Source organism: Lissotriton vulgaris, chromosome 3_1 (assembly GCF_964263255.1).
Source record: "Lissotriton vulgaris chromosome 3_1, aLisVul1.2, whole genome shotgun sequence".
In the NCBI taxonomy this organism is placed as follows: Eukaryota; Metazoa; Chordata; class Amphibia; order Caudata; family Salamandridae; genus Lissotriton; species Lissotriton vulgaris.
This window is the reverse complement of record NC_141689.1, coordinates 1803089910-1803111078: the sequence shown is the minus strand read 5'-3', so window position 1 is coordinate 1803111078 and position 21169 is coordinate 1803089910. Positions and strand designations below refer to the sequence as shown.

At 48.5% G+C, this 21169-nt stretch overlaps 1 protein-coding gene across 1 annotated transcript in view; it reads right to left on the bottom strand.

The window, feature by feature from the left end:
* Positions 1-413: 413 nt before the first annotated feature.
* Positions 414-21169, bottom strand: part of USP38 (ubiquitin specific peptidase 38) — a 181781-nt gene continuing 161025 nt past the window's right edge. The window contains exon 11 of the mRNA XM_086962233.1: positions 414-1415. Coding sequence (XP_086818359.1) covers positions 1251-1415 — 165 coding nt within the window. The 3' untranslated portion in view covers positions 414-1250. The remainder of the gene's footprint in view (positions 1416-21169) is intronic.

Genomic DNA, 21169 nt, shown 5'->3' with positions numbered 1-21169 from the left:
GTTAATAAGAAATGTAGGTTTACATTTAGCATTATGTTCTTGAATCTAACATGTAGGAACAGGAAGCTTAACCTGGTATTTATGCATGCCATCCTGGAGAAAGTAACTAAGGTCATTAAACAAGGTTAAGGCCTTTCAAAACACAAAAAACAGTGTATGCAGACCAACTTTACAAACAATAGTCTGTTTTGGTATGGATTATTTTCCTGTCTAAATTGCGACAGGAAACAGAGAAAAGACTCCGCTGGAGACTATAGTGATGATCAGTATGAGCGAATCCCTTCAGGCAAACAAGAGAATGTAAAGACCGAACAGAGTGGTCGCACCTCACAAGAATCTCTCGGAATTGCCTGCATGTGTTTATAAAGAAGAATCAGTTTCTTTGTGGAAAACAATGGACCACAAAACAGGTCTTCAATCACCAGATTTTAATTCTGGAAAAATCTAGTAATTTTCAAAAAAAATGATATAATCCCCAATATGGACAACATGTACAGTTATTACCATTCACTAATTTTTCAAAAGGCGCAAAAATGTTTGCATTTTGATGTACAGTACTGCAAGGAACACACAACTTGCATCACTCAATTACACAGCAGATATACTCCCTGAAATAGATTTTAAAAATCTTCAAATCAATTAGAAATACTACAAAGATACTATAGCAAGGTTCTTAAAAAGTTTACTACAAGACCATGCACTTTTTTGAGGAAAATTATTTCTGGAAATATTTTTTATATAAACTTTTTCTTTGTTCACACTATGTGACCATATGTATAGCAATAAGTGGAAATCAAACCTTTAAGGGAAATATGCTCAGTTATTGCCTTCATTGTATGTCAATGGTATATTCAAGTTTATCATAACAAGTGAAATACAAACGTGTATTTAAAAACAGATCCTACAACATCTTGAAAGCTTTGTGTAATGCAATAAATTAGTTATCTTGAATAGAGCTATTCAAGTGGCATTCCCGATAAGTTGCTACGGTATGAATCTGCAATCCAAAACAAACGCTCAAGTTTTTCTTGTTTGCCCAGCCTTGTGCATTCATAAGAGTAATTTAATTGTACGAGATACAGGTCTTTATGATGCATTCACCATGTTAACGTAGTGGGATGAGAATCATAAAGAATTTGCCATTTTCCCCAAGCAATATCAGCCTTGTGAGAAGGAGCCTGGAGTATCCATCAAAGACAATAGTTTGCCAATTATTACTATGCGTGGTCAGAAGTCAATGCATATGGAAATCAAAACACAAGGCGGCCAATAGTGCTGAATCCTCCTCCACCTCCACCCCCTCCAGAAGGTCCACAGCTTCCTGGTGGGTCACTGTCATCAAATCCATTGGGACGAAAAGAGCATGATGTAGAAGCAGCTTGCAGTGCACGTGCCCGTGCATTCAACTCTTGTTCCTGGGACACAAACATATTAAAGTTACTTCTACAGCCAGTCAAAGTGGTGTGAAAGCTGTTCTGTTACTACTTGGAATTCTGAAATGCATTTTTTTTATGAATACCGTGCTACCAAAAATATGCAAAATACTACAATTAATTGAAACAACACTCCAGCTCTCTCACATTTTCTCTCTTAACAATCAACTGGTTAGAGAAGTATAATTTACTTACCAGTAACACTGTGTTCTCATATGGTTATCCTAAAAATGGTCTACTTGCATATTGCAGCTGTCTGCTAGGTGGTCCTGGGCAACGTTTAAATGCAGTCACAATATTTTCAGCCACTTACCACTAAGTCTTCACATGTAATGTATGGACAAAGGAATCTCAATTTCTTTCCCTTTTGTGCCATCTCAGATAAATTTGTAAGCCGATGGAATTACATCAGCTTAGCCCTTTCATAAATACAGCAGTCAAAAATGAATGTGGGAAAGATTACCCAGCAAATAGTCCAGCGTTACAAGAAACATTTGTTTATAAAGGATTCCTCACGAGATTCACTTATTTCCATCATGTCATAAGAAATCCCATAATCACTGCGATGGGTATTAAAGGGGCCATGCAATGAAGAGAAAAAATATATACTGTTACCCAGCCCCACATTACTAAATCTCACAAAAAGGCCACACTTTAATGTTGCTTTGTTTGATGACATCTGTAGGGGGTTTGAGATATTGGGACATCATTTAATGGATGGCCCCTTTAAAGGAAAGAAGAGGACATCATTAGAATCAAGGAAACCAGACTAATCTGGGAGTCTGTATGATATCAAGCACTACACAGTTATCTTTGATATGGATAAATCTACAGTAGCTGTCTTTAGAAATGTCTTAACAACCACAACAGTCGAAGGCGACAGCAAGCTAGAAAAGTGTCTTAAGTCCAACATCCTGTCATGAAAGCAATACTTTGCTAGCTCTGTCAGTTGGGTCAAACAGGAAACAACCCGAGGACAATAAACAACAGCAACAAACTTGAAAACACAGACAAGAATAAGGCAGACTGAAACCCACACACAACTTTCTTTGCCAAAATGAACTATGCATTAAGTAGGCATCCTACAGCAATCAACACAGGCTGCAGCACATCCCCTCATAGTCCAAGGCAGACCCACAACAATGTAGGAGCAGATATCTCCCTCGTTCCCTAACAACTGCCCCCATTACTCCAGAATCCTCTTTTAAATCCTCTTAAAAGCTAAAGTCCTGACTATCGTGTTCCAAGAACTAAAGGTCTGTTCTTTGTGGAACGTTGCAACATTCAGGAAGTGATAGTAATCACACCTCCCCTCGTGAACATGGGAAACTGGAATGCAGAAATCATCTTCAGTACACTCTAGTTACGAAGCTCCTCTCTGCTTAATAAATGCCCTCTTTATTGGAAAGAAAACTATCCTGACTTCCAGCACTCTTTGACCAAATCGGAAGAACCTCATATCCTTACAACAGAATACATCATGTGCAAAATTCAAAGAAGCACTTTCAACATGCTTTCAACTCTTACTATGCTCTGCTGATGTACTCCACAAAGCCTCCACACAGCAACCGTAAATTACACTACACATTAATTCCACCAAACAATGATGCATGTACTTTTTGGGAAAAGGCACAATAATAAGCCCATGGAAAATTGACATGCAAACAAAAGAAGCCCCGGAAAACGGACTTACAGATCATGAAAATATCAAACCCATATACTTACAAATTCTCCTCCCCTTCCTCCAACTGCACAATTAATCCTTCCTTCCGATTCAGACCCTCTATCATCTCTCTGGAACAGAATTTGCATGCTAGCTCTCTTGAAAAGTAACCATAATCTGACGAACCTTTGCACAAAAACATCCCCATCCACTAACATCCTTAGGACAACCCAAATGCACTCTGCTATGCTTAATGACTTTGCCTGCACATCTCTACAAATCTTAGTCCAATATTCAAATCTGATAATATTTCTTGAGCCACATCTGGCCCTTTAAATCCTCAAACTATTCAACTTCTCTCCTAACCTTCAAGGCACTGCTCTGATTTCCTTTTCAATCACACAATCTTATCTGGTGGCATATCTCATGTTTTACAACTGTGGGCTTTATATCGTACTAAAGCAAACAAGCACACACACACAAGCACAAACAAGCACACACACACACACACACACACACACACACACACACACACAAACAAGCACACACAATACACACACACACACGCACACACACACACACACACACACAGAGTCAGCTTTCTATCTTCTCCGAAATACTTAAAAGCCTCGTCTTCAACCAAATGAACCAGACACACACTCACTCATTTCTAAAAAATCTCGTCAACCCCTTTCCAACAGACATCTGTGCGTGATCCATTCCACTGATACATCCCTCAGATCTGCAGCTAACGTCATCCACTCTGCTCAACACAAACACATCTCATCCTCTCTCAGGGGCCTCCAAAACCTATGCAGTGATGGGGACCTTTCTCTGAAGGAATGACCCATACCACTGCTGAATGTCCATGTTTCAGTGGACTCTATGAAAGACTGTCAGAAGATGTCCGAGATAGTGTCAGATCCATCATTAATTGAATGGTGTGGAAATACCTGATCTTCCATTCCGTAAGCACAGGTAGCATTCATGGAAATCCCGATTGTAAACAACACTGAAGCTCAATGTAGGCAAAAAGCAAGCAGTTTGCACTGGTAGTGTTAGAATATACCAAGCATTTCAATAATACTTTGTGAGCTAGAATGATGGGGATACAGACATATATGTTTTTGTATCTAGGACACAATTCTGGAGAGACTATCACTCCCTTTCTTTGCTGAACTGTTCTTGTTGAGTTTTAGGACTCTGTGCATTTTACCATCTCTAACCAGTGCTAACATGCTTGGAACCCTCCTTCAACATGGTGAAAATTGGCCCTAATTGTCATATTTAATTTACTCACTACAAATAATACATGGACCTAGGGCGTGTAAATAAAATACTACTAGTTGACAGGAGTGCTTTAAAAGATGTCTCAGGCCTGCCACTGCAGCCTGTAGTGCAGTTTTGAACTACTATTTGGACCTGGCAAAATCATCCTTTTGCCTTCTCAAACCTTCCTTTTCAAGGCTTATAAGTCACCCATACTGTAGGCCCTAAAGGCTGATAGGGCAGGGTGTACGGTATTTAAAAAGTAAGGTGTGTATTTAAGCTTTCCATGTCCTGGCAGTGAAAAACTACTAAAGTAATTTTTCGCTAACTAGGTTACCTTATTACATTTAATAGGAGATAACTTCGGATTGTGAATAGATCGAGATACACTGTTCAGACGCAAATTCATGGTCATTTTAAGTCCTCTTAAATAAAGTCAGATTTTAAGTCACAATTCTAGAAATGCAACTTTTAGAAAGTGTATAAACTCACAGGGTTAAGCCCGTAATCAGTAGTTCTAGGACCTATTTAAACTAAAAAAACAACACAAGTACCAATACCGATGTCACACAATAAATTACAACATAAAAAAAGTATCACAAAATATATACAAAACATGCAAACAACCATGACACCATTATATACCAATATTTCTAAAGCCTAGGTTCTGTTTTTTGAAACTTGCCTAATTTTTGTTGTATATATTGTGTTATTGGAGTCCTTGTGTACTGAAAGATTTTCAAACATTTGTGTTGTTCAAACATGAGAATGTAATACCTAAAAAAGTTTTTATAATCAAATTTAATAAATAGATAGGGATCCTGTTGAGGTGTATGATCACTGATTTGAAAGAAGGTGTAGAGTGACATCAGTATTGGCACCTGTGTTGTTTTTGACTTTTAGAAAGTTGGCATGTTCGTGTCCGAACCATTTGCGCCTTCTGCCAGTGTCACAGGACTGTGAATGGCTCTGCTGTTTGGGTTTGGGTTGTACTTCTTCAAAGGAGGCTTAGGTGTGGGCAGGATGGCTGGAGAGGAGCTGTACCCAGCCTCACTTACACTCCAAAGAGGTTGGCATTCTGTACACACAAAAGAATCTGACACCAGGCCGTCCTGCCTTTTGTTACCCTCAGACAATTTGGAGCCTTGACAAGGGAAGGGGAAGGTCTTTCAGAAACCAAATGTGGGGTTAGAACAGGAAGTCATTCCAACACATAGGCTGGCACCAGGTATAAATATTGGATCTCCTGAGCCACTTATCAGAACACTCCTGGACCTGAGGACATCACAGAAGAACTGCACTGCTGCCAGAGGACTGCCCTGCTACGGTGAGAGGGTAGACTGGTCCTGCCTACCTTCATCCAGGGATACAGCACAGTTACTCCAATGGTTAACTGGCTGACCTCTGTGAGTTTTAGGGACACAACAGGCTCCAGAGGCCTCCTTGAAACTGTTCCGCTGGCCTGTTGTCATTAGACCCGACTGGGCTTGCAAATGGAACAGCCTAAGCCCTGCTGGTGTCTCCCTGAGCCCAAGGGTGCCGCCCAGGTCCTGGACACTTGCCTGGCATCAGAGAGTACTCCTCTGCAAGAAAAGAATATCATCTTGCATGATGCCCACTGTAATTCTTGGGATCTCCTTCCAGTTCATGCCTCTAGAATCTCAGACTCTCAGAATCAGCACCAGACACCATCCCTTCAATTGTTAACAGTGCACCTGCTGTGTCTTGGACATGTGATCAGGGTCGGACTGGCCATGGCGGGCACCGGGCAATCCCCCAGTGCGCCGCACGGGTGGGGGCCGGTTTTGGGCCCCTGGTGGCCGTTTTGTTACAGGGCCGTTTTTGCAGCATAGCTGCAAAATCGGCCCTGTACCAAATTCGGCCGAAAACCGGCCCCGGCAAAGAGCTCGGCGGCACCTCCAACCCCCCGATCCCACAGTGGGGAGGGGGGGCCGGCGAGCACTTTGCCAGGGCCGGTTGTGGTTCCAAGTCCGGCCCTGCATGTGATGTCAAACTCCAGCGGAGCCGCCTGTGCCAGTCAAGGTCTGTTGAGGGGCACCTCGTCAGTTGGAGCAGAGGTTAGTCACCCACATCTGGCTCTATACCCCACTAGTCGACTCACCAGATATTGCAATATATCCATACTTAGAAAGGTAATCAGATGACACACAGAAGTATGAGAACCCACTACTGCTCCAACTGCAACGGTTACCTCAGCCAAATCCTTACCCTGCACTCCCTTTATAGGGCATGCAATTTCAAATCACTCGCTGTCTATTCACAACGCGCTCTCCCAACTGTATTGACAATTAGGTCACTTGAGGCTAAAAGAGGTGGTATGGCATGCAATATTAACCAAATTGCTCAGCACATAACACAATCTTTATAGGTAACTAGCCACGCCCAACAATTTGGTAGCTAGATAGGTTTTGAAACCCTTGAATATTTGGTAGAACAAGGATAGGCCAGGAAGGAAAGTAGCTATGGTAGCTGTGGTTCATAAGGACCTAGCCAGAGTCAGGTTAGCTTCAGTGGTGGCCGCCACAAACAAAAGGTGGTGAGGCTGGTTGGGGAACGTGGGGGAGTGTTAGTAATAATATACATTACAAAAAAAATTACTTGAAGCTGCCGGCACCTCCTGCATCACGTTGCATTGCACCTCCTGTCCTCTTCCTGGTCCTACCAGCACCTTGGACAGACTCCCATCCAATCCCTGACATGCTCTCATGCTATGAGAGCAGCACGGGGATTGGCCTGAGTAGGCTGAAAAGATGCTCCATTCAGGACAGGGAGTCTGTGGGAGGTTTCTCCAGCCCAGCTGCTCAATGCAGCTGGGCTGGAGAAACCTGAATGTGCATGTGTGTTTGACTGGCCAGAGACGGCCGGCCAAACACATATGCACACTTAGGGAGTACACATAGCACTCCTCCTCCCATGTCCGCCCCGCTCATCCCTGTACAAGCTGTCTCAGTGCCGGCAAATGAAAAATAAAAATGCTAGAACTTAGTTTTATTTTTCATTTGTTGTCTACGAGCCAGGCCTTGGGGCGACGTTCCGCCTCTGGCTAGCTGATCGCAAAAGCACTATCCATGGGGCATAAGAAAACGTTCCAGTCAACAACATTGTGCTGAACGTGCTGATTTAAGGTATAGAAGATGTGGCAAGCATTTAGCACTAAAGGAGCCACCGAAGTCATTGCTCTGGACACGTTATTTATGAGGTCTTTATTTACACAAAATGATTTTGGCTACCTGCTTAACTCATTCAACATATACAAAGACAGGACCACTGTGGCACTCTCCTGACTGCAGGCTTTATGTCTACTTGGCCATAGATTTCCAATAGGGACACACCATTTAATTGTTTTTTAAGACATGCGAGAAGCGGAGAGAGCTTGACACAGACCATTTACATTCCAGAACAGACAATGAGCCTCATATGGGAGTTTCAGGTGAATTTACAAAGGATAGCAACAGTGGAGAATCACAGTTAGCAGCATTAGCGCATTCTTTTAGACAGCTCAGTAGTGGTGGTAAGAAATATTACTATAGTAAAAGGAAGACCGATGTGTGAGGGGATGTGGAAAGAGAATAATGGATAAGATGGGTTGATGTGATTAAATAAAATGAAGTTAGTGGTACTGACTGTAAAACTATGAGGTGAAATAATTTAGTGGTCCTATGCCATTTTATGTTGTTGGAAGAGAAATATGTGTTTTGATGGCTGTAACAAGTTGCTGTCTGATGAATCAAAGGGCTTCAAAGTCATTAGTTCACCTCCTGCTTAATGCTTTTTAATCAATAACTGGTTGGGACAGGCTGACCATTGTGGTACCAGTTAGCCATCAAAGAGTGTGACTGAGCACGGCCAATATTTTGTGGTTCTTGGGTGCCATGACAACAAATATATTTTGTTCTCTGACTGCATTTGAATTGGAAACAACATACTGCTCAGATTGCTTAAACTTGTTTTTTGGTCTTGATCTCTTCTGCCTTCTATTTTGAGCCATTCCCTTGTATATATTACCATTTATTGTTTGGGTATTCCTACAATGTAAACTCTGTCACCTACCGTTTTTTGTTGCGCCCCTTCTTGTTGCTGTACATACTCCTCACGTGTCCCCATTTCACGTACGCTTGTGCACAGTATCCCACAGGTTACATGCCATCTAATGTAACGCAGTGCTGTTTTCATACATGTTTAAATATATGAAGTTATCTATGTAACAAATGAATGCTGAAACTTAATTTACATTGTCACATTGAATTTTTTGTCTCTCTGTTTTCCTTGGGCTTCCAGCAATTAACTGTGCTACTAAAAATGTGACTGTTAACTTACACCCTTAGAGACATTGTTGTATGTTACACACGTTGGCCCTGGTCTCTATAGGGTTTATGGGCTACCTCCTGTAGTCTGTTATTGCTTGGTAGCCAACCAAGCAGAGTGCTTATTATTAGAAAGAGGGGCATATTACTTTTGTGTTTAACATGCCCTGTCAGTGAAAACCTTGTGTTGGACAGGCCCCATGAAGGGCCGCTCTCCCCCGGCCCAACCAGGCCCGAGTCCGGGCCCGCAAGTACCACACACCACCATTGCACGTCCTCTGTCCCCTCAGGGACCCCTGCCCTCGAGCATGTCAACCTCGTGGGTCCGATCCACTGCCGGCCCTCGCGCCCATCCTGGGGCGCCATCTTGGACACTCCACCACGAGGCCGCCTGGCCCCCGATCGACCTCAACCCTGGGCCTGGTCAGGCCTCAGACATCCCGGCACCACCATCCACCCAGGAGGTGAGCGGGCTACTTGGCAAGTCAATGGGAGAAAGAGGTGTCGATGGCTCTCCCCCGCCAAGTGCCGCTCGCCCATCGCCTCCCCGGGCGCCGGCTCCACCCCCCTGCTGGGTGTCTGGACTCACTCATCCTGGACCTCCCGACCTCCAAGTGCGAGGGTCCGGACATCAAAGCACACCAGCCCTATAACTGGGGCAGCTCCAGAGCAGGAAGGCAGTTGTATCTTGGAGTCGAGAGACGTAAAGAGGAACTCATCCTTGACGGACTACTGGCGCTGCCGTAGCTCTGTCTTGTGCACCATCGTCCTGCCTGTTGGCGCTGCCACAGCCTTCGCAACCTTCATATCCTTCATCGTCGTCGGGACCTGCTGGCGTGGCCGCGGACCGTTGTAACCGTCATCTTCACCGGGACCTGCAGGCTCCGCCGCGGACCGTCGTCTTTCCTTCGTCCATCTCGGGACCTGCCTGGCTCCGCCGCGGCCCGATCATCTAGAACGCCGAGCTCGAGGATTGAGAGCTATTTTCCACTCATTGGTAACAAAGACTGTCCCGCTACCCCTTTCCTAAGCCAGAGACTAGAACCGAGGGGACCCCTGAGTCCAGACCTCCTTGTATCATATCATCGTAACCTAAGAATTGCATATAAAGTCTCGTTAACCTTCAATCTTGTGTGGTGTCCGTCTGTGGGGGGGGAAGTTACTTGTCTGTACAGTCGTTGGAGACGGCTCTCCCCGTAGTCTCGGCCGACCCTCCCGGTCCGTCTAACATTGGTGGCAGCGGCGGGATCCGAATCACCGCATAACGTACAGAGAGTAGCTCACCCCACGACGAAATCACAATGACAACCAAAGAAAGCGGATCAACCGAGAAGTTCCAAATGGAGAAACTGGAGGAGTACAGCCATCGTGAACTAAAACAATTCTGCATCGAACTGGGTATCGCTACCACCGGACTAAGCACCAAAGACGATTTTAAGCATGCCCTAGAATCTTGGGCAGAGACCGGGGCTGCCGGAACCCCCGATCAAAATACCGCAGAAAAAACCACCACGGCCCCTGAAGGACAAAGAACGGGTCTCTCGCAAGACGAGATCCAGGAAAGAGAAAGAACCCGACTACACGAGCTAGAAATGGCCCGACTCAAGATGGACGTTGAACTCAAGTTGGCCGAACAAAAAAATCAACTTAGAGCACCTGCGTCTCCGAGAAGAAAGAGAGGAGAAACAGAGACAAAGGGAGCTCGAGGAAAAGAAACTGGCGTACGAACACGAACGGAACCTAGCCGAGATCAACCTGCGCAAGCAGAATAAAGAAGCAGGGGTGCCCGAGCGACCCCACACCTCAGGGGCCACAGACAAAAAGGTACACATCCCCAAGGATGTTGTCCGAGAATATTTCCGAGAGGACGACATCCAGCAATGGTTTAAGGCCTATGAAATCGCTATGACTGCACACCGGATCGATAGAAGCGATTGGGGAGCCGGTCTATGGGGGAGATTCCTCAATGAGGGCCGCGATACCCTGCTACAGCTCCCGGACCACCAGATGACCTCCTATGACCATATGAAAGCGGCACTCCTCACCCGCTATGGCCTCACACCCGAGATGTACCGTCAGAGGTTCCGAGACTGCACCCGCATCCCGGGTACAACTTGGGTGGACTATGTAACGTACTTTAGCCGAGCTTTCGAGGGCTGGATCAGAGGAAGCAACGTCACGACCTACGAACAACTGTTCAATCTGATGGTATGGGAGCATCTGTCGAACAATTGCTTCATTGAGCTCCGCCAGCACCTCCTCGACAGTAAGTTAACGGATCCCCGGCAGCTCGCGGCCGAAGCTGACCGGTGGGAGATCACCAGAGTGGGCCGGAATGGGTCCTACGAACAGAACCGGAACAACAATGGTCAGCACCGACCAAGAGGAGGAGGAGGGGGCCAAGGACGAGGAAGAGACACCGCTCCGGTCGCCCCCGCTACCAGCACCACCCCCCCGGCCAACCGGGGCGGCACCCCGGCGCGACCGGGGTACAGAGCCAATGTCACGTGTCACCGATGCCAACGAGTAGGCCACTATGCAAACGACCCAAACTGCCCGCAGTACCAGAGCCCAAGACCCCGCCAAGTGGCCGCTGCGGCCCTAGGGGAAGAACAGATCTCCGAGGAGCAGGAAGAATACGAACAAGAGCATCAAGAGTGGGAGCCAGCCGCCATGGCTCTAGCATGCTTAGGGGGGAAAGACATGGTCCCGCGGGTCCCCCTACCCGCTAACACCCAGAAGTACAGCCAATGGGTGAACATCAATGGACGCCGGGCCGAAGCCCTTCGTGACACCGGGGCCAGTGTAACAGCCGTCCGCTGTCACCTGGTGACCCCCGAACAGTATCTACCGAACATTCTCTGCCCTGTACGATCAGCCGATAACTCGGAAAGTCTGTGTCGGATGGCCTGCGTCCCTTTCGAATGGGGAGGGATCTCCGGCATGTTGAAAGTAACGGTCCGAGACGATGCCCCCGTAGACTGCCTCCTTGGAAATGACCTTGAAAGCTCTCCGTGGGCAGCCGTGGAGCGAAGAGAACACCTAGGGATGTTAGGCGTCCCGGACTGGGCGTGCGTCACCACCCGGTCCATGGCCGCCCGTGCCAACCACCGCCCAGAAGAACCCGAATGGCCGGCGCCACCGCCTCCGGTCGCCCCAGCCGAAACCACCGACCATGACATCCCCCCCGAACCAGCTCAACCTTCCGACCTCGCTAACCTCGACCAGTGGCCTCAAGAGGGGGGGCCCACGCAAGAACAATTTCGCCAAGAACAGAAGACCTGTCCCTCCCTCGAGGGACTCCGCCAGCAAGCGCTCGCCCAAAGCGCAGGGGATACCTCCGGAACTCATTGGGTCTACTGGGACAATGAACTGCTGTACAGCGAGCAAAGAATCGCCGAGCTGGGGGCCAACCGAGTATTAGTGGTGCCCCTCCGTTTTAGAGACTTTCTACTAAACCTGGCCCACGATGTCCCCCTAGCAGGACACCTGGGACAAGATAAAACCTACAGTCGCCTAGTGACCCACTTCTTCTGGCCCAAAATGAGGAACGATGTGCACCAGCATTGCCGATCTTGCCCCACGTGCCAAGCCAGTGGGAAGAGCGGCCGCAAACTAAAGGCCCCCCTGCAACCTTTTCCTGTGGTCACTACCCCATTTGAGAGGGTCGGAATAGACATTGTGGGGCCCCTGGACCCGCGCACAAAACAAGGCCATCGATTCATCTTGGTGCTAGTGGACCACGCCACCCGCTACCCTGAGGCTGTTCCTCTGCGGACTGTGACAGCCCCGGTAGTCGGCCGGGCTCTGATGGGGATCTTCTCCCGTGTGGGCTTCCCCCGAGAAGTCGTCAGCGACAGAGGCACGAACTTTATTTCTAAATACATGAAATCCCTCTGGCAACAGTGCGGGGTCACCTACCGATTCACGACCCCCTATCACCCTCAAGGGAACGGACTTGTTGAGCGGTTCAACCGCACGCTAAAGGGGATGATCGGGGGGTTGGAAGAGCCCCTCCGTCGCCAGTGGGATGTGCTGCTGCCGTGCCTCCTCTTCGCCTACCGAGAGGTCCCTCAGAAATCCCTGGGCTTCAGCCCATTTGAACTGCTATATGGACACCCAGTGCGGGGGCCGCTCAGCCTAGTCAAAGAAGGCTGGGAGATGCCTCCGTTAAAGAACCCTCCAGATGTCTTCCGGTACCTCCTAACCCTCCGCAACCAGACCCGGCGGTTCAGGGAACTGGCAAAAGCCAACCTAGAGGCCAGTCAAGAGGACATGAAAAAATGGTATGACCAGAATGCCTCATCCATTGAATTTGAACCTGGCCAACAGGTATGGGTGATGTCCCCCACTGAGCCATGCGCCCTGCAAGACAAATGGACGGGGCCCTTCAAAGTAGTCGAGCGCAAGGGCCCTGCCACCTATCTCATCGACATGGAATCCTCCCGGAACCCTCTCCGGGTCCTCCACGCTAACAGACTAAAGCCCCACTTTGTGCGAACAGAGCTCAGCCTCCTGATGGCCACAGACAATGGGATTGAAGAAGACTCCGAGCCTCTCCCTGACCTCCTACGGACTCAGGAGCAAGACGGCTCCGTGGATGGGGTCCGACTCTCGGAGGCCCTCACCAGAGAACAACGCCAAGAGTGTCAAGCCCTCCTATCACAGTTCGCCAGCCTGTTCTCCCTCACCCCCGGTGTCACTCCCTGGTGTGTGCACGATGTGGACACGGGGGACAGCCCCCCTATCCGCCACCGGGCCTACCGCGTGCCAGATCGGGTACGGGCCTGCATCCAGGAAGAGGTGGCCAAGATGCTCACACTCGGGGTCATCGAGCCCTAAGACAGTCCCTGGGCCAGCCCTGTAGTACTGGTCCCCAAAGCAGCTGCACCCGGCACCACACCAGAACTCCGGTTCTGCGTCGACTACCGGGGCTTGAATGCGGTGACCAGAACAGACGCGCATCCCATACCCCGGGCAGATGAACTAATCGACCGCATGGGAGCTGCCCGCTATCTCAGTATCTTCGATCTGACGGCGGGCTACTGGCAAATCGGCCTCACACCCCGGGCGCAGGAACGTTCTGCCTTTTCCACCCCCGATGGCCATTACCATTTCACCGTCATGCCCTTCGGCATGAAGAATGCCCCGGCAACATTCCAACGGCTCGTCAATCAGGTCCTGGCGGGGCTCGAAGGATTCAGCACCGCCTACCTAGACGACATCGCTGTATACAGCCACCATTGGCCCGAGCACCTCCACCACCTCCGAGCAGTGCTGCAAGCCCTTCAGCGAGCTGGCCTCACGATCAAGGCCAGCAAGTGTCAAATTGGGCAAGGGTCTGTAACCTACCTCGGGCACCAGGTGGGAAGCGGCCTGGTGGCCCCTCTGCAGCTAAAAATTGCCGCCATCCAGTCTTGGCAGCCCCCCATCACTCAAACCGAGGTACGAGCCTTCCTGGGCCTCACAGGATATTATCGAAGGTTCGTGAAGGACTACGGTACCATAGTAGGGCCCCTCACAGAACTCACGTCAAAAAACCAGCCCAAGAACGTCAACTGGACCCCAGAGTGCCAAGCTGCATTTGAACAACTAAAAACCGCCATGTGTTCTGCCCCTGTGCTCCAGGCCCCCGACTACAGCCGGGAGTTCGTTGTCCAGACGGATGCCTCCGACCATGGCATTGGGGCAGTCCTGTCCCAAGTAAACACCGAAGGCCTTGATCAACCAGTGGCCTTTATCAGCCGGCGACTCCTACCACGGGAACAACGCTGGAGCACCATAGAGAGGGAGGCCTTCGCTGTGGTATGGGCCCTCAAGAAACTCCGGCCCTACCTTTTTGGCACCCACTTTCGGGTGCAGACTGACCACCGACCCCTGCAGTGGCTGATGCAGATGCGGGGGGAAAACCCGAAGTTACTACGCTGGTCCATCTCCCTGCAGGGTATGGACTTCACAGTTGAACACCGGCCTGGGCCAGATCACGCCAACGCGGATGGCCTGTCCCGCTTCTTCCGCCTCGACGAGGAGAGTCCCCAAGAGGATGGGTGACTCTCCCCGCCTTCAGCTGGGGGGGACGCATGTTGGACAGGCCCCATGAAGGGCCGCTCTCCCCCGGCCCAACCAGGCCCGAGTCCGGGCCCGCAAGTACCACACACCACCATTGCACGTCCTCTGTCCCCTCAGGGACCCCTGCCCTCGAGCATGTCAACCTCGTGGGTCCGATCCACTGCCGGCCCTCGCGCCCATCCTGGGGCGCCATCTTGGACACTCCACCACGAGGCCGCCTGGCCCCCGATCGACCTCAACCCTGGGCCTGGCCAGGCCTCAGACATCCCGGCACCACCATCCACCCAGGAGGTGAGCGGGCTACTTGGCAAGTCAATGGGAGAAAGAGGTGTCGATGGCTCTCCCCCGCCAAGTGCCGCTCGCCCATCGCCTCCCCGGGCGCCGGCTCCACCCCCCTGCTGGGTGTCTGGACTCACTCATCCTGGACCTCCCGACCTCCAAGTGCGAGGGTCCGGACATCAAAGCACACCAGCCCTATAACTGGGGCAGCTCCAGAGCAGGAAGGCAGTTGTATCTTGGAGTCGAGAGACGTAAAGAGGAACTCATCCTTGACGGACTACTGGCGCTGCCGTAGCTCTGTCTTGTGCACCATCGTCCTGCCTGTTGGCGCTGCCACAGCCTTCGCAACCTTCATATCCTTCATCGTCGTCGGGACCTGCTGGCGTGGCCGCGGACCGTTGTAACCGTCATCTTCACCGGGACCTGCAGGCTCCGCCGCGGACCGTCGTCTTTCCTTCGTCCATCTCGGGACCTGCCTGGCTCCGCCGCGGCCCGATCATCTAGAACGCCGAGCTCGAGGATTGAGAGCTATTTTCCACTCATTGGTAACAAAGACTGTCCCGCTACCCCTTTCCTAAGCCAGAGACTAGAACCGAGGGGACCCCTGAGTCCAGACCTCCTTGTATCATATCATCGTAACCTAAGAATTGCATATAAAGTCTCGTTAACCTTCAATCTTGTGTGGTGTCCGTCTGTGGGGGGGGAAGTTACTTGTCTGTACAGTCGTTGGAGACGGCTCTCCCCGGAGACCTCTCCCCGTAGTCTCGGCCGACCCTCCCGGTCCGTCTAACACCTTGCATTGCCGTTTTTACTCTAGCAAGGCCGTGGTCCTATTGACTAACATGAAGGTTCACTAGAAACCACGCGAAGAACTAACTTCTATTTGGGACCACCAAGTATACTACTCCAAAGTATCAAATTAAACATTACATTAAACTGGACTTTGGATTTTTGCACATTTAAAAGAAAGAGGACTTTAGAAAGTCACCACTTTTTCTGAACAAAAGGTACACGGTGGGCACGTTGGACTTCCAAAGCCCAATTCCATTCAGTGAGTTCTGGCAAGGACTCTTGAAGCAAGTCCGCTACATATGAGCGAAGATCTCCCCCCTCGACCCCTTTGGGAACTCCAAGCACCCGTAGATTGTTTCTGCGCTGGTGATTCTCAAATTCCTCTAGCTTCCATTTGACGTTGACTAGCTGTGCCTCATAAGAATCCACTAGCATTTGGTTCGAAGCCAGGTCGGATTCAGTACAGACAATCCTAGACTCCAAATCAGTCAGCCGCTCCCCAAATACACTACATGTCTTAGTCAGCTTTCGGACAACCCCTTGCATCTTACGCATAGCAGCTTGGGCTTTGCGCCCATCCTGGTGCGTCTCTTCCCGGTGCATTGAGATGGCCTGGAAGATAGCCTCTAGCTTTGGAGGAGTTGATCTCGGATGATCTGAGCGTGGTGGATCGAGCGGTATGGGATTGGTAAGCTGATTTGTAGGGGTGTAGTCCCAGGCGAGATCTTTCCCCCGTCTCTTTTTCTTTAAGATAGTTTTTGATTTACAGCCCTCATCCTCTTCCCGGTCACTAAACTCATCTGTAGTGTTTGAAAGGTCATCAGACCATTCACCTCCGTCAGATAAAGAAAAGAAAAAAACACTAGGATCTTTGTCGAGCTCCGTATCCCCAATGTTGGTTTTGCTAGCTTTAAGGGCTGTTTGGGATTGGTTTACGTGAGCTTCCAGTGGGTTCTCCAAGATTATGTTTTCAATCAGACCGGCTGTCATCAAACAGTCTAACCCCCCCGCACCAGTCAAAGTCACAAGTGGAGGGGGAGACCTGGGCGTACCTTCATTGTCGGCGGGTCCCCCGTCCTGACCGTATGTCTCCAAGTTAGGAGAATCCTCTGCCTCGCTCTGTGCTTCTGGTGTAACCTAGATCGCGCTCTGGACCTCACAGGCAACTGCAGCACTTACAGCGTTCGCTTTAGGGCAGACATTGCTCTTCCCTTCATGGGCCGGAACTGTTTTTCTGGCCGACCATCCCAGCAGATCAGCCACAGTGGGGCCGCTGGGTGTCCTTTCTGAACAGCCCCGCCTCTTCTGCATTTAGGAGTCTGTGTGGGCAACTCCAGTGTCACCAGAGCCGTTACCTTCTCCACTCCGGCATTTCCCGACTCCGACGTCCCCCGCAACACCAATCTGTCTGTTTTTGCCTTGGCAGCCGCTGCAGCCGTCTTGGGACCCATCCCATAGATCCAGCGATTTCAGCGCACTCTGCATGCTCGGCTTCACCCTTGATCTCTGCGGACAGGTAGGACTTCCTCTGCTGGGTTCCGTCGGCTTTGGAATTTATTTTGCCATAGTATCGTAGTACAGCCAGTCCAATGAGTTTCAAGTAAGCGTATGTAGCTCCTAGCCTGCTTAAGCTCTTCACCATAAATCTCTGCGTTCATCTCTCATCCAAATTTCTTAGAGCAGCATCTTAAGTTGGTTTTCCTTGGCTCTCTCGGCTTCATGTGCACAACGGTCTCAAGCGACCGCCATCTTGCCTCTGTTCAGAAACAGCCAACAAAGGCAGGGGCTTCCCCTGTGCCATCCTGGTGTATTTCGGCAATTTCTTACTATGCCAAGCGGTTTTTGAGAAAGCAAGACCAGAAGCGAAAAGAGCTAGGAACGAGATCTCTTACTTTGTTCACCCGGATTTCAGCCACTCCACCATCGAAAGGCAGTGGAGGTTGCGCCAGCTTATTAAGCCATTCCACAGACCCTCCAGGATTTCGCGATTTGCCGCGAAATCAGCACTTTTGTAAAATTGCCGCGATTTTTACAAAAGTGCCCGCGAATTCGTCACTTTTGTAAAAAGGCAGCAATTTTTACAAAAGTTTTACTCCTCCATATTTTTCTTCCTCTTATCGGCTGCCCCCAAAATCACTGCCTCTCACACAGTTGAGTAAATTACTAAGTCTGTTACAGATGTCGTGTAACCATACACATTAATGGTACTTACTAATCCTTATTATGGGGTTGCTTATAGACAGAAAGGAATCCCTTTGTCTAGCACAGAGATCTCATATTGAATCAGGTCAGGGCTGGGAAGCTTACCATGTTATGAATTTCTCTTTGCAATCTGGACATAAGTATTTTTTACAACTAAGCTACAAGAACAAGAATTTAAAGCAAAAAACAGAACCAGACAAGCAACAGAAAGGGCATGACAAGGTGAAAGAGTGAAACAAGCATCCACGACCCCGCCTCACATAGTGAAATGTTTTATTAAGCTGGCAGGTCTTCTCCTGATATTTACCCTCCACAGCGTTTTGTATGTCGAACATTATTTTCGAGGTGTATTTAATTTTTGCAGTGTATAAAAATCTATTATTTAGCCAGACCTCCGACATTAGTCCTCAGTAACTCCCATTACCCTTGAGGACGCTACAACTTGCATATCACTATCACTTGTTGTAAAATCTCTAATTATTTTAACAATTGCTCTAGAACTGAACACTCGCCCTTTTATGAGGCATTTGACTTGTCCTTGGAAGTATAGACCTCTCGCAAAAATTCTTTATATTAACTACTTCACAACTCCTAATACAATATTCAACAATCAAGCATTACCTACAGTCACTGCTGTGTTCATTGATACTGGGGTCTTGCTATTGCATCCCCGGGGTACTATAGAGCCGGAGGTCATGGATTGCCAATTTGATTGGACACCCTTGAGACAATCTCTTAGTGTGTGCTTTGAGGTGCAGTGTTTAGCAGATAGGGGGAGATCAGGTCCAGGGGCTTTCTGTGTTTAGAGATATTTGTGCTTCTTCACAATGCCCCAAGGAAAATCTATAGGCCTTGCGTGTGTTGGTGTTTGATTTTCCCGGCATGGGTGTGGTTTGATGGTCCAGCAGGCACTGGTCAATCTTGCCTTTCAACAGAATTGGTTAGGAGCTTTCAGGAGTGCCTCGTTTGGGGCGTTGCAGCACCAGCCATGCAGTGATACAGTACTTGGGGATTCAAATTCTGCTCGGAATTATATTTTGGGGGTGATGTACAATGCACGGTTGCAAGCTTTTTCTGCAGAATGGGGAGTTGCAGGGGAAACTGGTGCGACCACACTGATTTCCGCAGAAAATTCTGAATTCCGAACTGTTTTCTATGCACATATTCGGACAGGTTTACCTGGTAGAATCTGACCTTGGAAAATCCACTGCAGGAATAGAATGGTATTACTAATTAGTTGTTATAGTGATTCGGGTGGAAACTGTTTCTCCCCAAATCAGTATTGGAAAGAAATCCAGGCCTTGTTTAAAAGAAAAAGGAAAAGGAAAGGCATTTAGTTAGCATGTTAGTCTTGCAAGACGGTGTCAGCTTGATGTCCATACAACAATAGTGTGTAAGATGCCAGACACGTGCAAGGCTAAAAAAACAAAACAAACAATATATTCGAAGGAAATTCAGATATTTTCGACCACCGCCAGCACGGGCAAGAAATTACTTAGGAAGAGATAGAAGAGTAAAATGACAGGAAAGGATGCAGTGTTGCTAGTGAAGAGGATCAATGTTGCTGGAAAAGGACGCAGAAGTTGGGAGCATGGCGAGGAGAGGTTCAAAGGAATGAGTGTTGAAAATGAAGGCCGCCATCTCAATGAGCATGCTAGTGTTTTTAAAACAGGAAACAGAGCAAGCAGAAAACAATAATAAAAATGGCTTGGATGCAATACTAATTCTTTATGGAGGTGTACAGAATTTGTGTAATGTGGCAATTGTGTTCCTTTGGCAACTCTTCTTACCTGGGATGAAATATATTTGTTTAACTGTAATAAACATTTATGAAACAGAGTGGCGGCTGCCACCGAGTATCATGGGGGAGGGTGTGAGTGTCTGAGTTCCACACTGCCACCAAGGAGTAGGAGCAGAGGAAGCAGGCCACGAGGGAGCAGGCAGCTGACCAAGCATTGCAGGTAGGAAGCACAAGCTCAACACCTGCAGGCACTAGCTGTTCTAACCTCCCTCTACAGGAAGCAGCCAAAACCCTATCCCAGCGGCAAACAGCAGTTCCCTCTCTGCAGCAGGTAGCTATGGCCCTTCTCTTAGGCATAGCAGTCCCTCCTTCTCCCTCTGTCGTCGCCTATGGGCTGCCCTTCCTGGGCAGTGGAGCCTCTACCCCAGGCACATGTTGGCTGGAACTGGAGCAAGAGAATGTCCGGCAGGAGGTGGAGCAGCTCAAGGAGGTAAGTGCAGTACATGCCTGCATGTTTTTACTTTTTACTGTCACAGCATGCCTGTTTCTGGCTCTGTAGGGTGCCCACGTGTTTCGCACTAGTTTGAGCTCTTCAGAGGTATACCTTTGTCCAGACACACCAGACACAAGGGAGCATCCAGTATAAGTTAAGAGAATACCCTCAGAACCTAAACTAAAGCAAATTGAGTATTGCATTTCCAAGGGATAACAGCCTTCACCTATGGACTGCTTCCTCTGTTCCATTTCCCAGGTTGCCTATTTCAAAGCGGAAAACTCTGCTAAAAGAGTTTCCACTGATGTAAGGCTGAGAATGAATGATTATGAATAAAATAAAGTGCCGCAAAAATGCCGCTAAATTTCCATATTTTTCACCCTCTGTGGGTTGCACCACCAAATGTCATTAACACAAGTATAAATGGAATCAATAAAAAGTGTCCATCAGTAGTTGTTTGCTTTTTTAACTCTTCTTTATTCAATTTTTATCGGGCAGCCAACGCGTTTCGTTCATAAGAACTTCGTCAGGGCAAGCTGACTGTGTCGAATAAGCACAGACATCACCTCTTGTTCTTCTAAGTTCGGTGACCAATTATATGTAAACGGCTACTGTGCCAAGGAAAGTGGCGTGCTGCTTCAGAAATAAAAAGGTATCCGTTCGAAGGATACCTTTTATTTCCGAAGCAGCACGCCACTTTCCTTGGCACAGTAGCCGTTTAGAAGAGTTAAAAAAGCAAACAACTACTGATGGACACTTTTTATTGATTCCATTTATACTTGTGTTAATGACATTTGGTGGTGCAACCCACAGTGGGTGGAATTTTTTGTTGTTTTTTCAAACAATTGCCTCTTGGGAACAACCGGGGCGGTGGTAGTGCACACCATGAGAGCTAACAGCTCC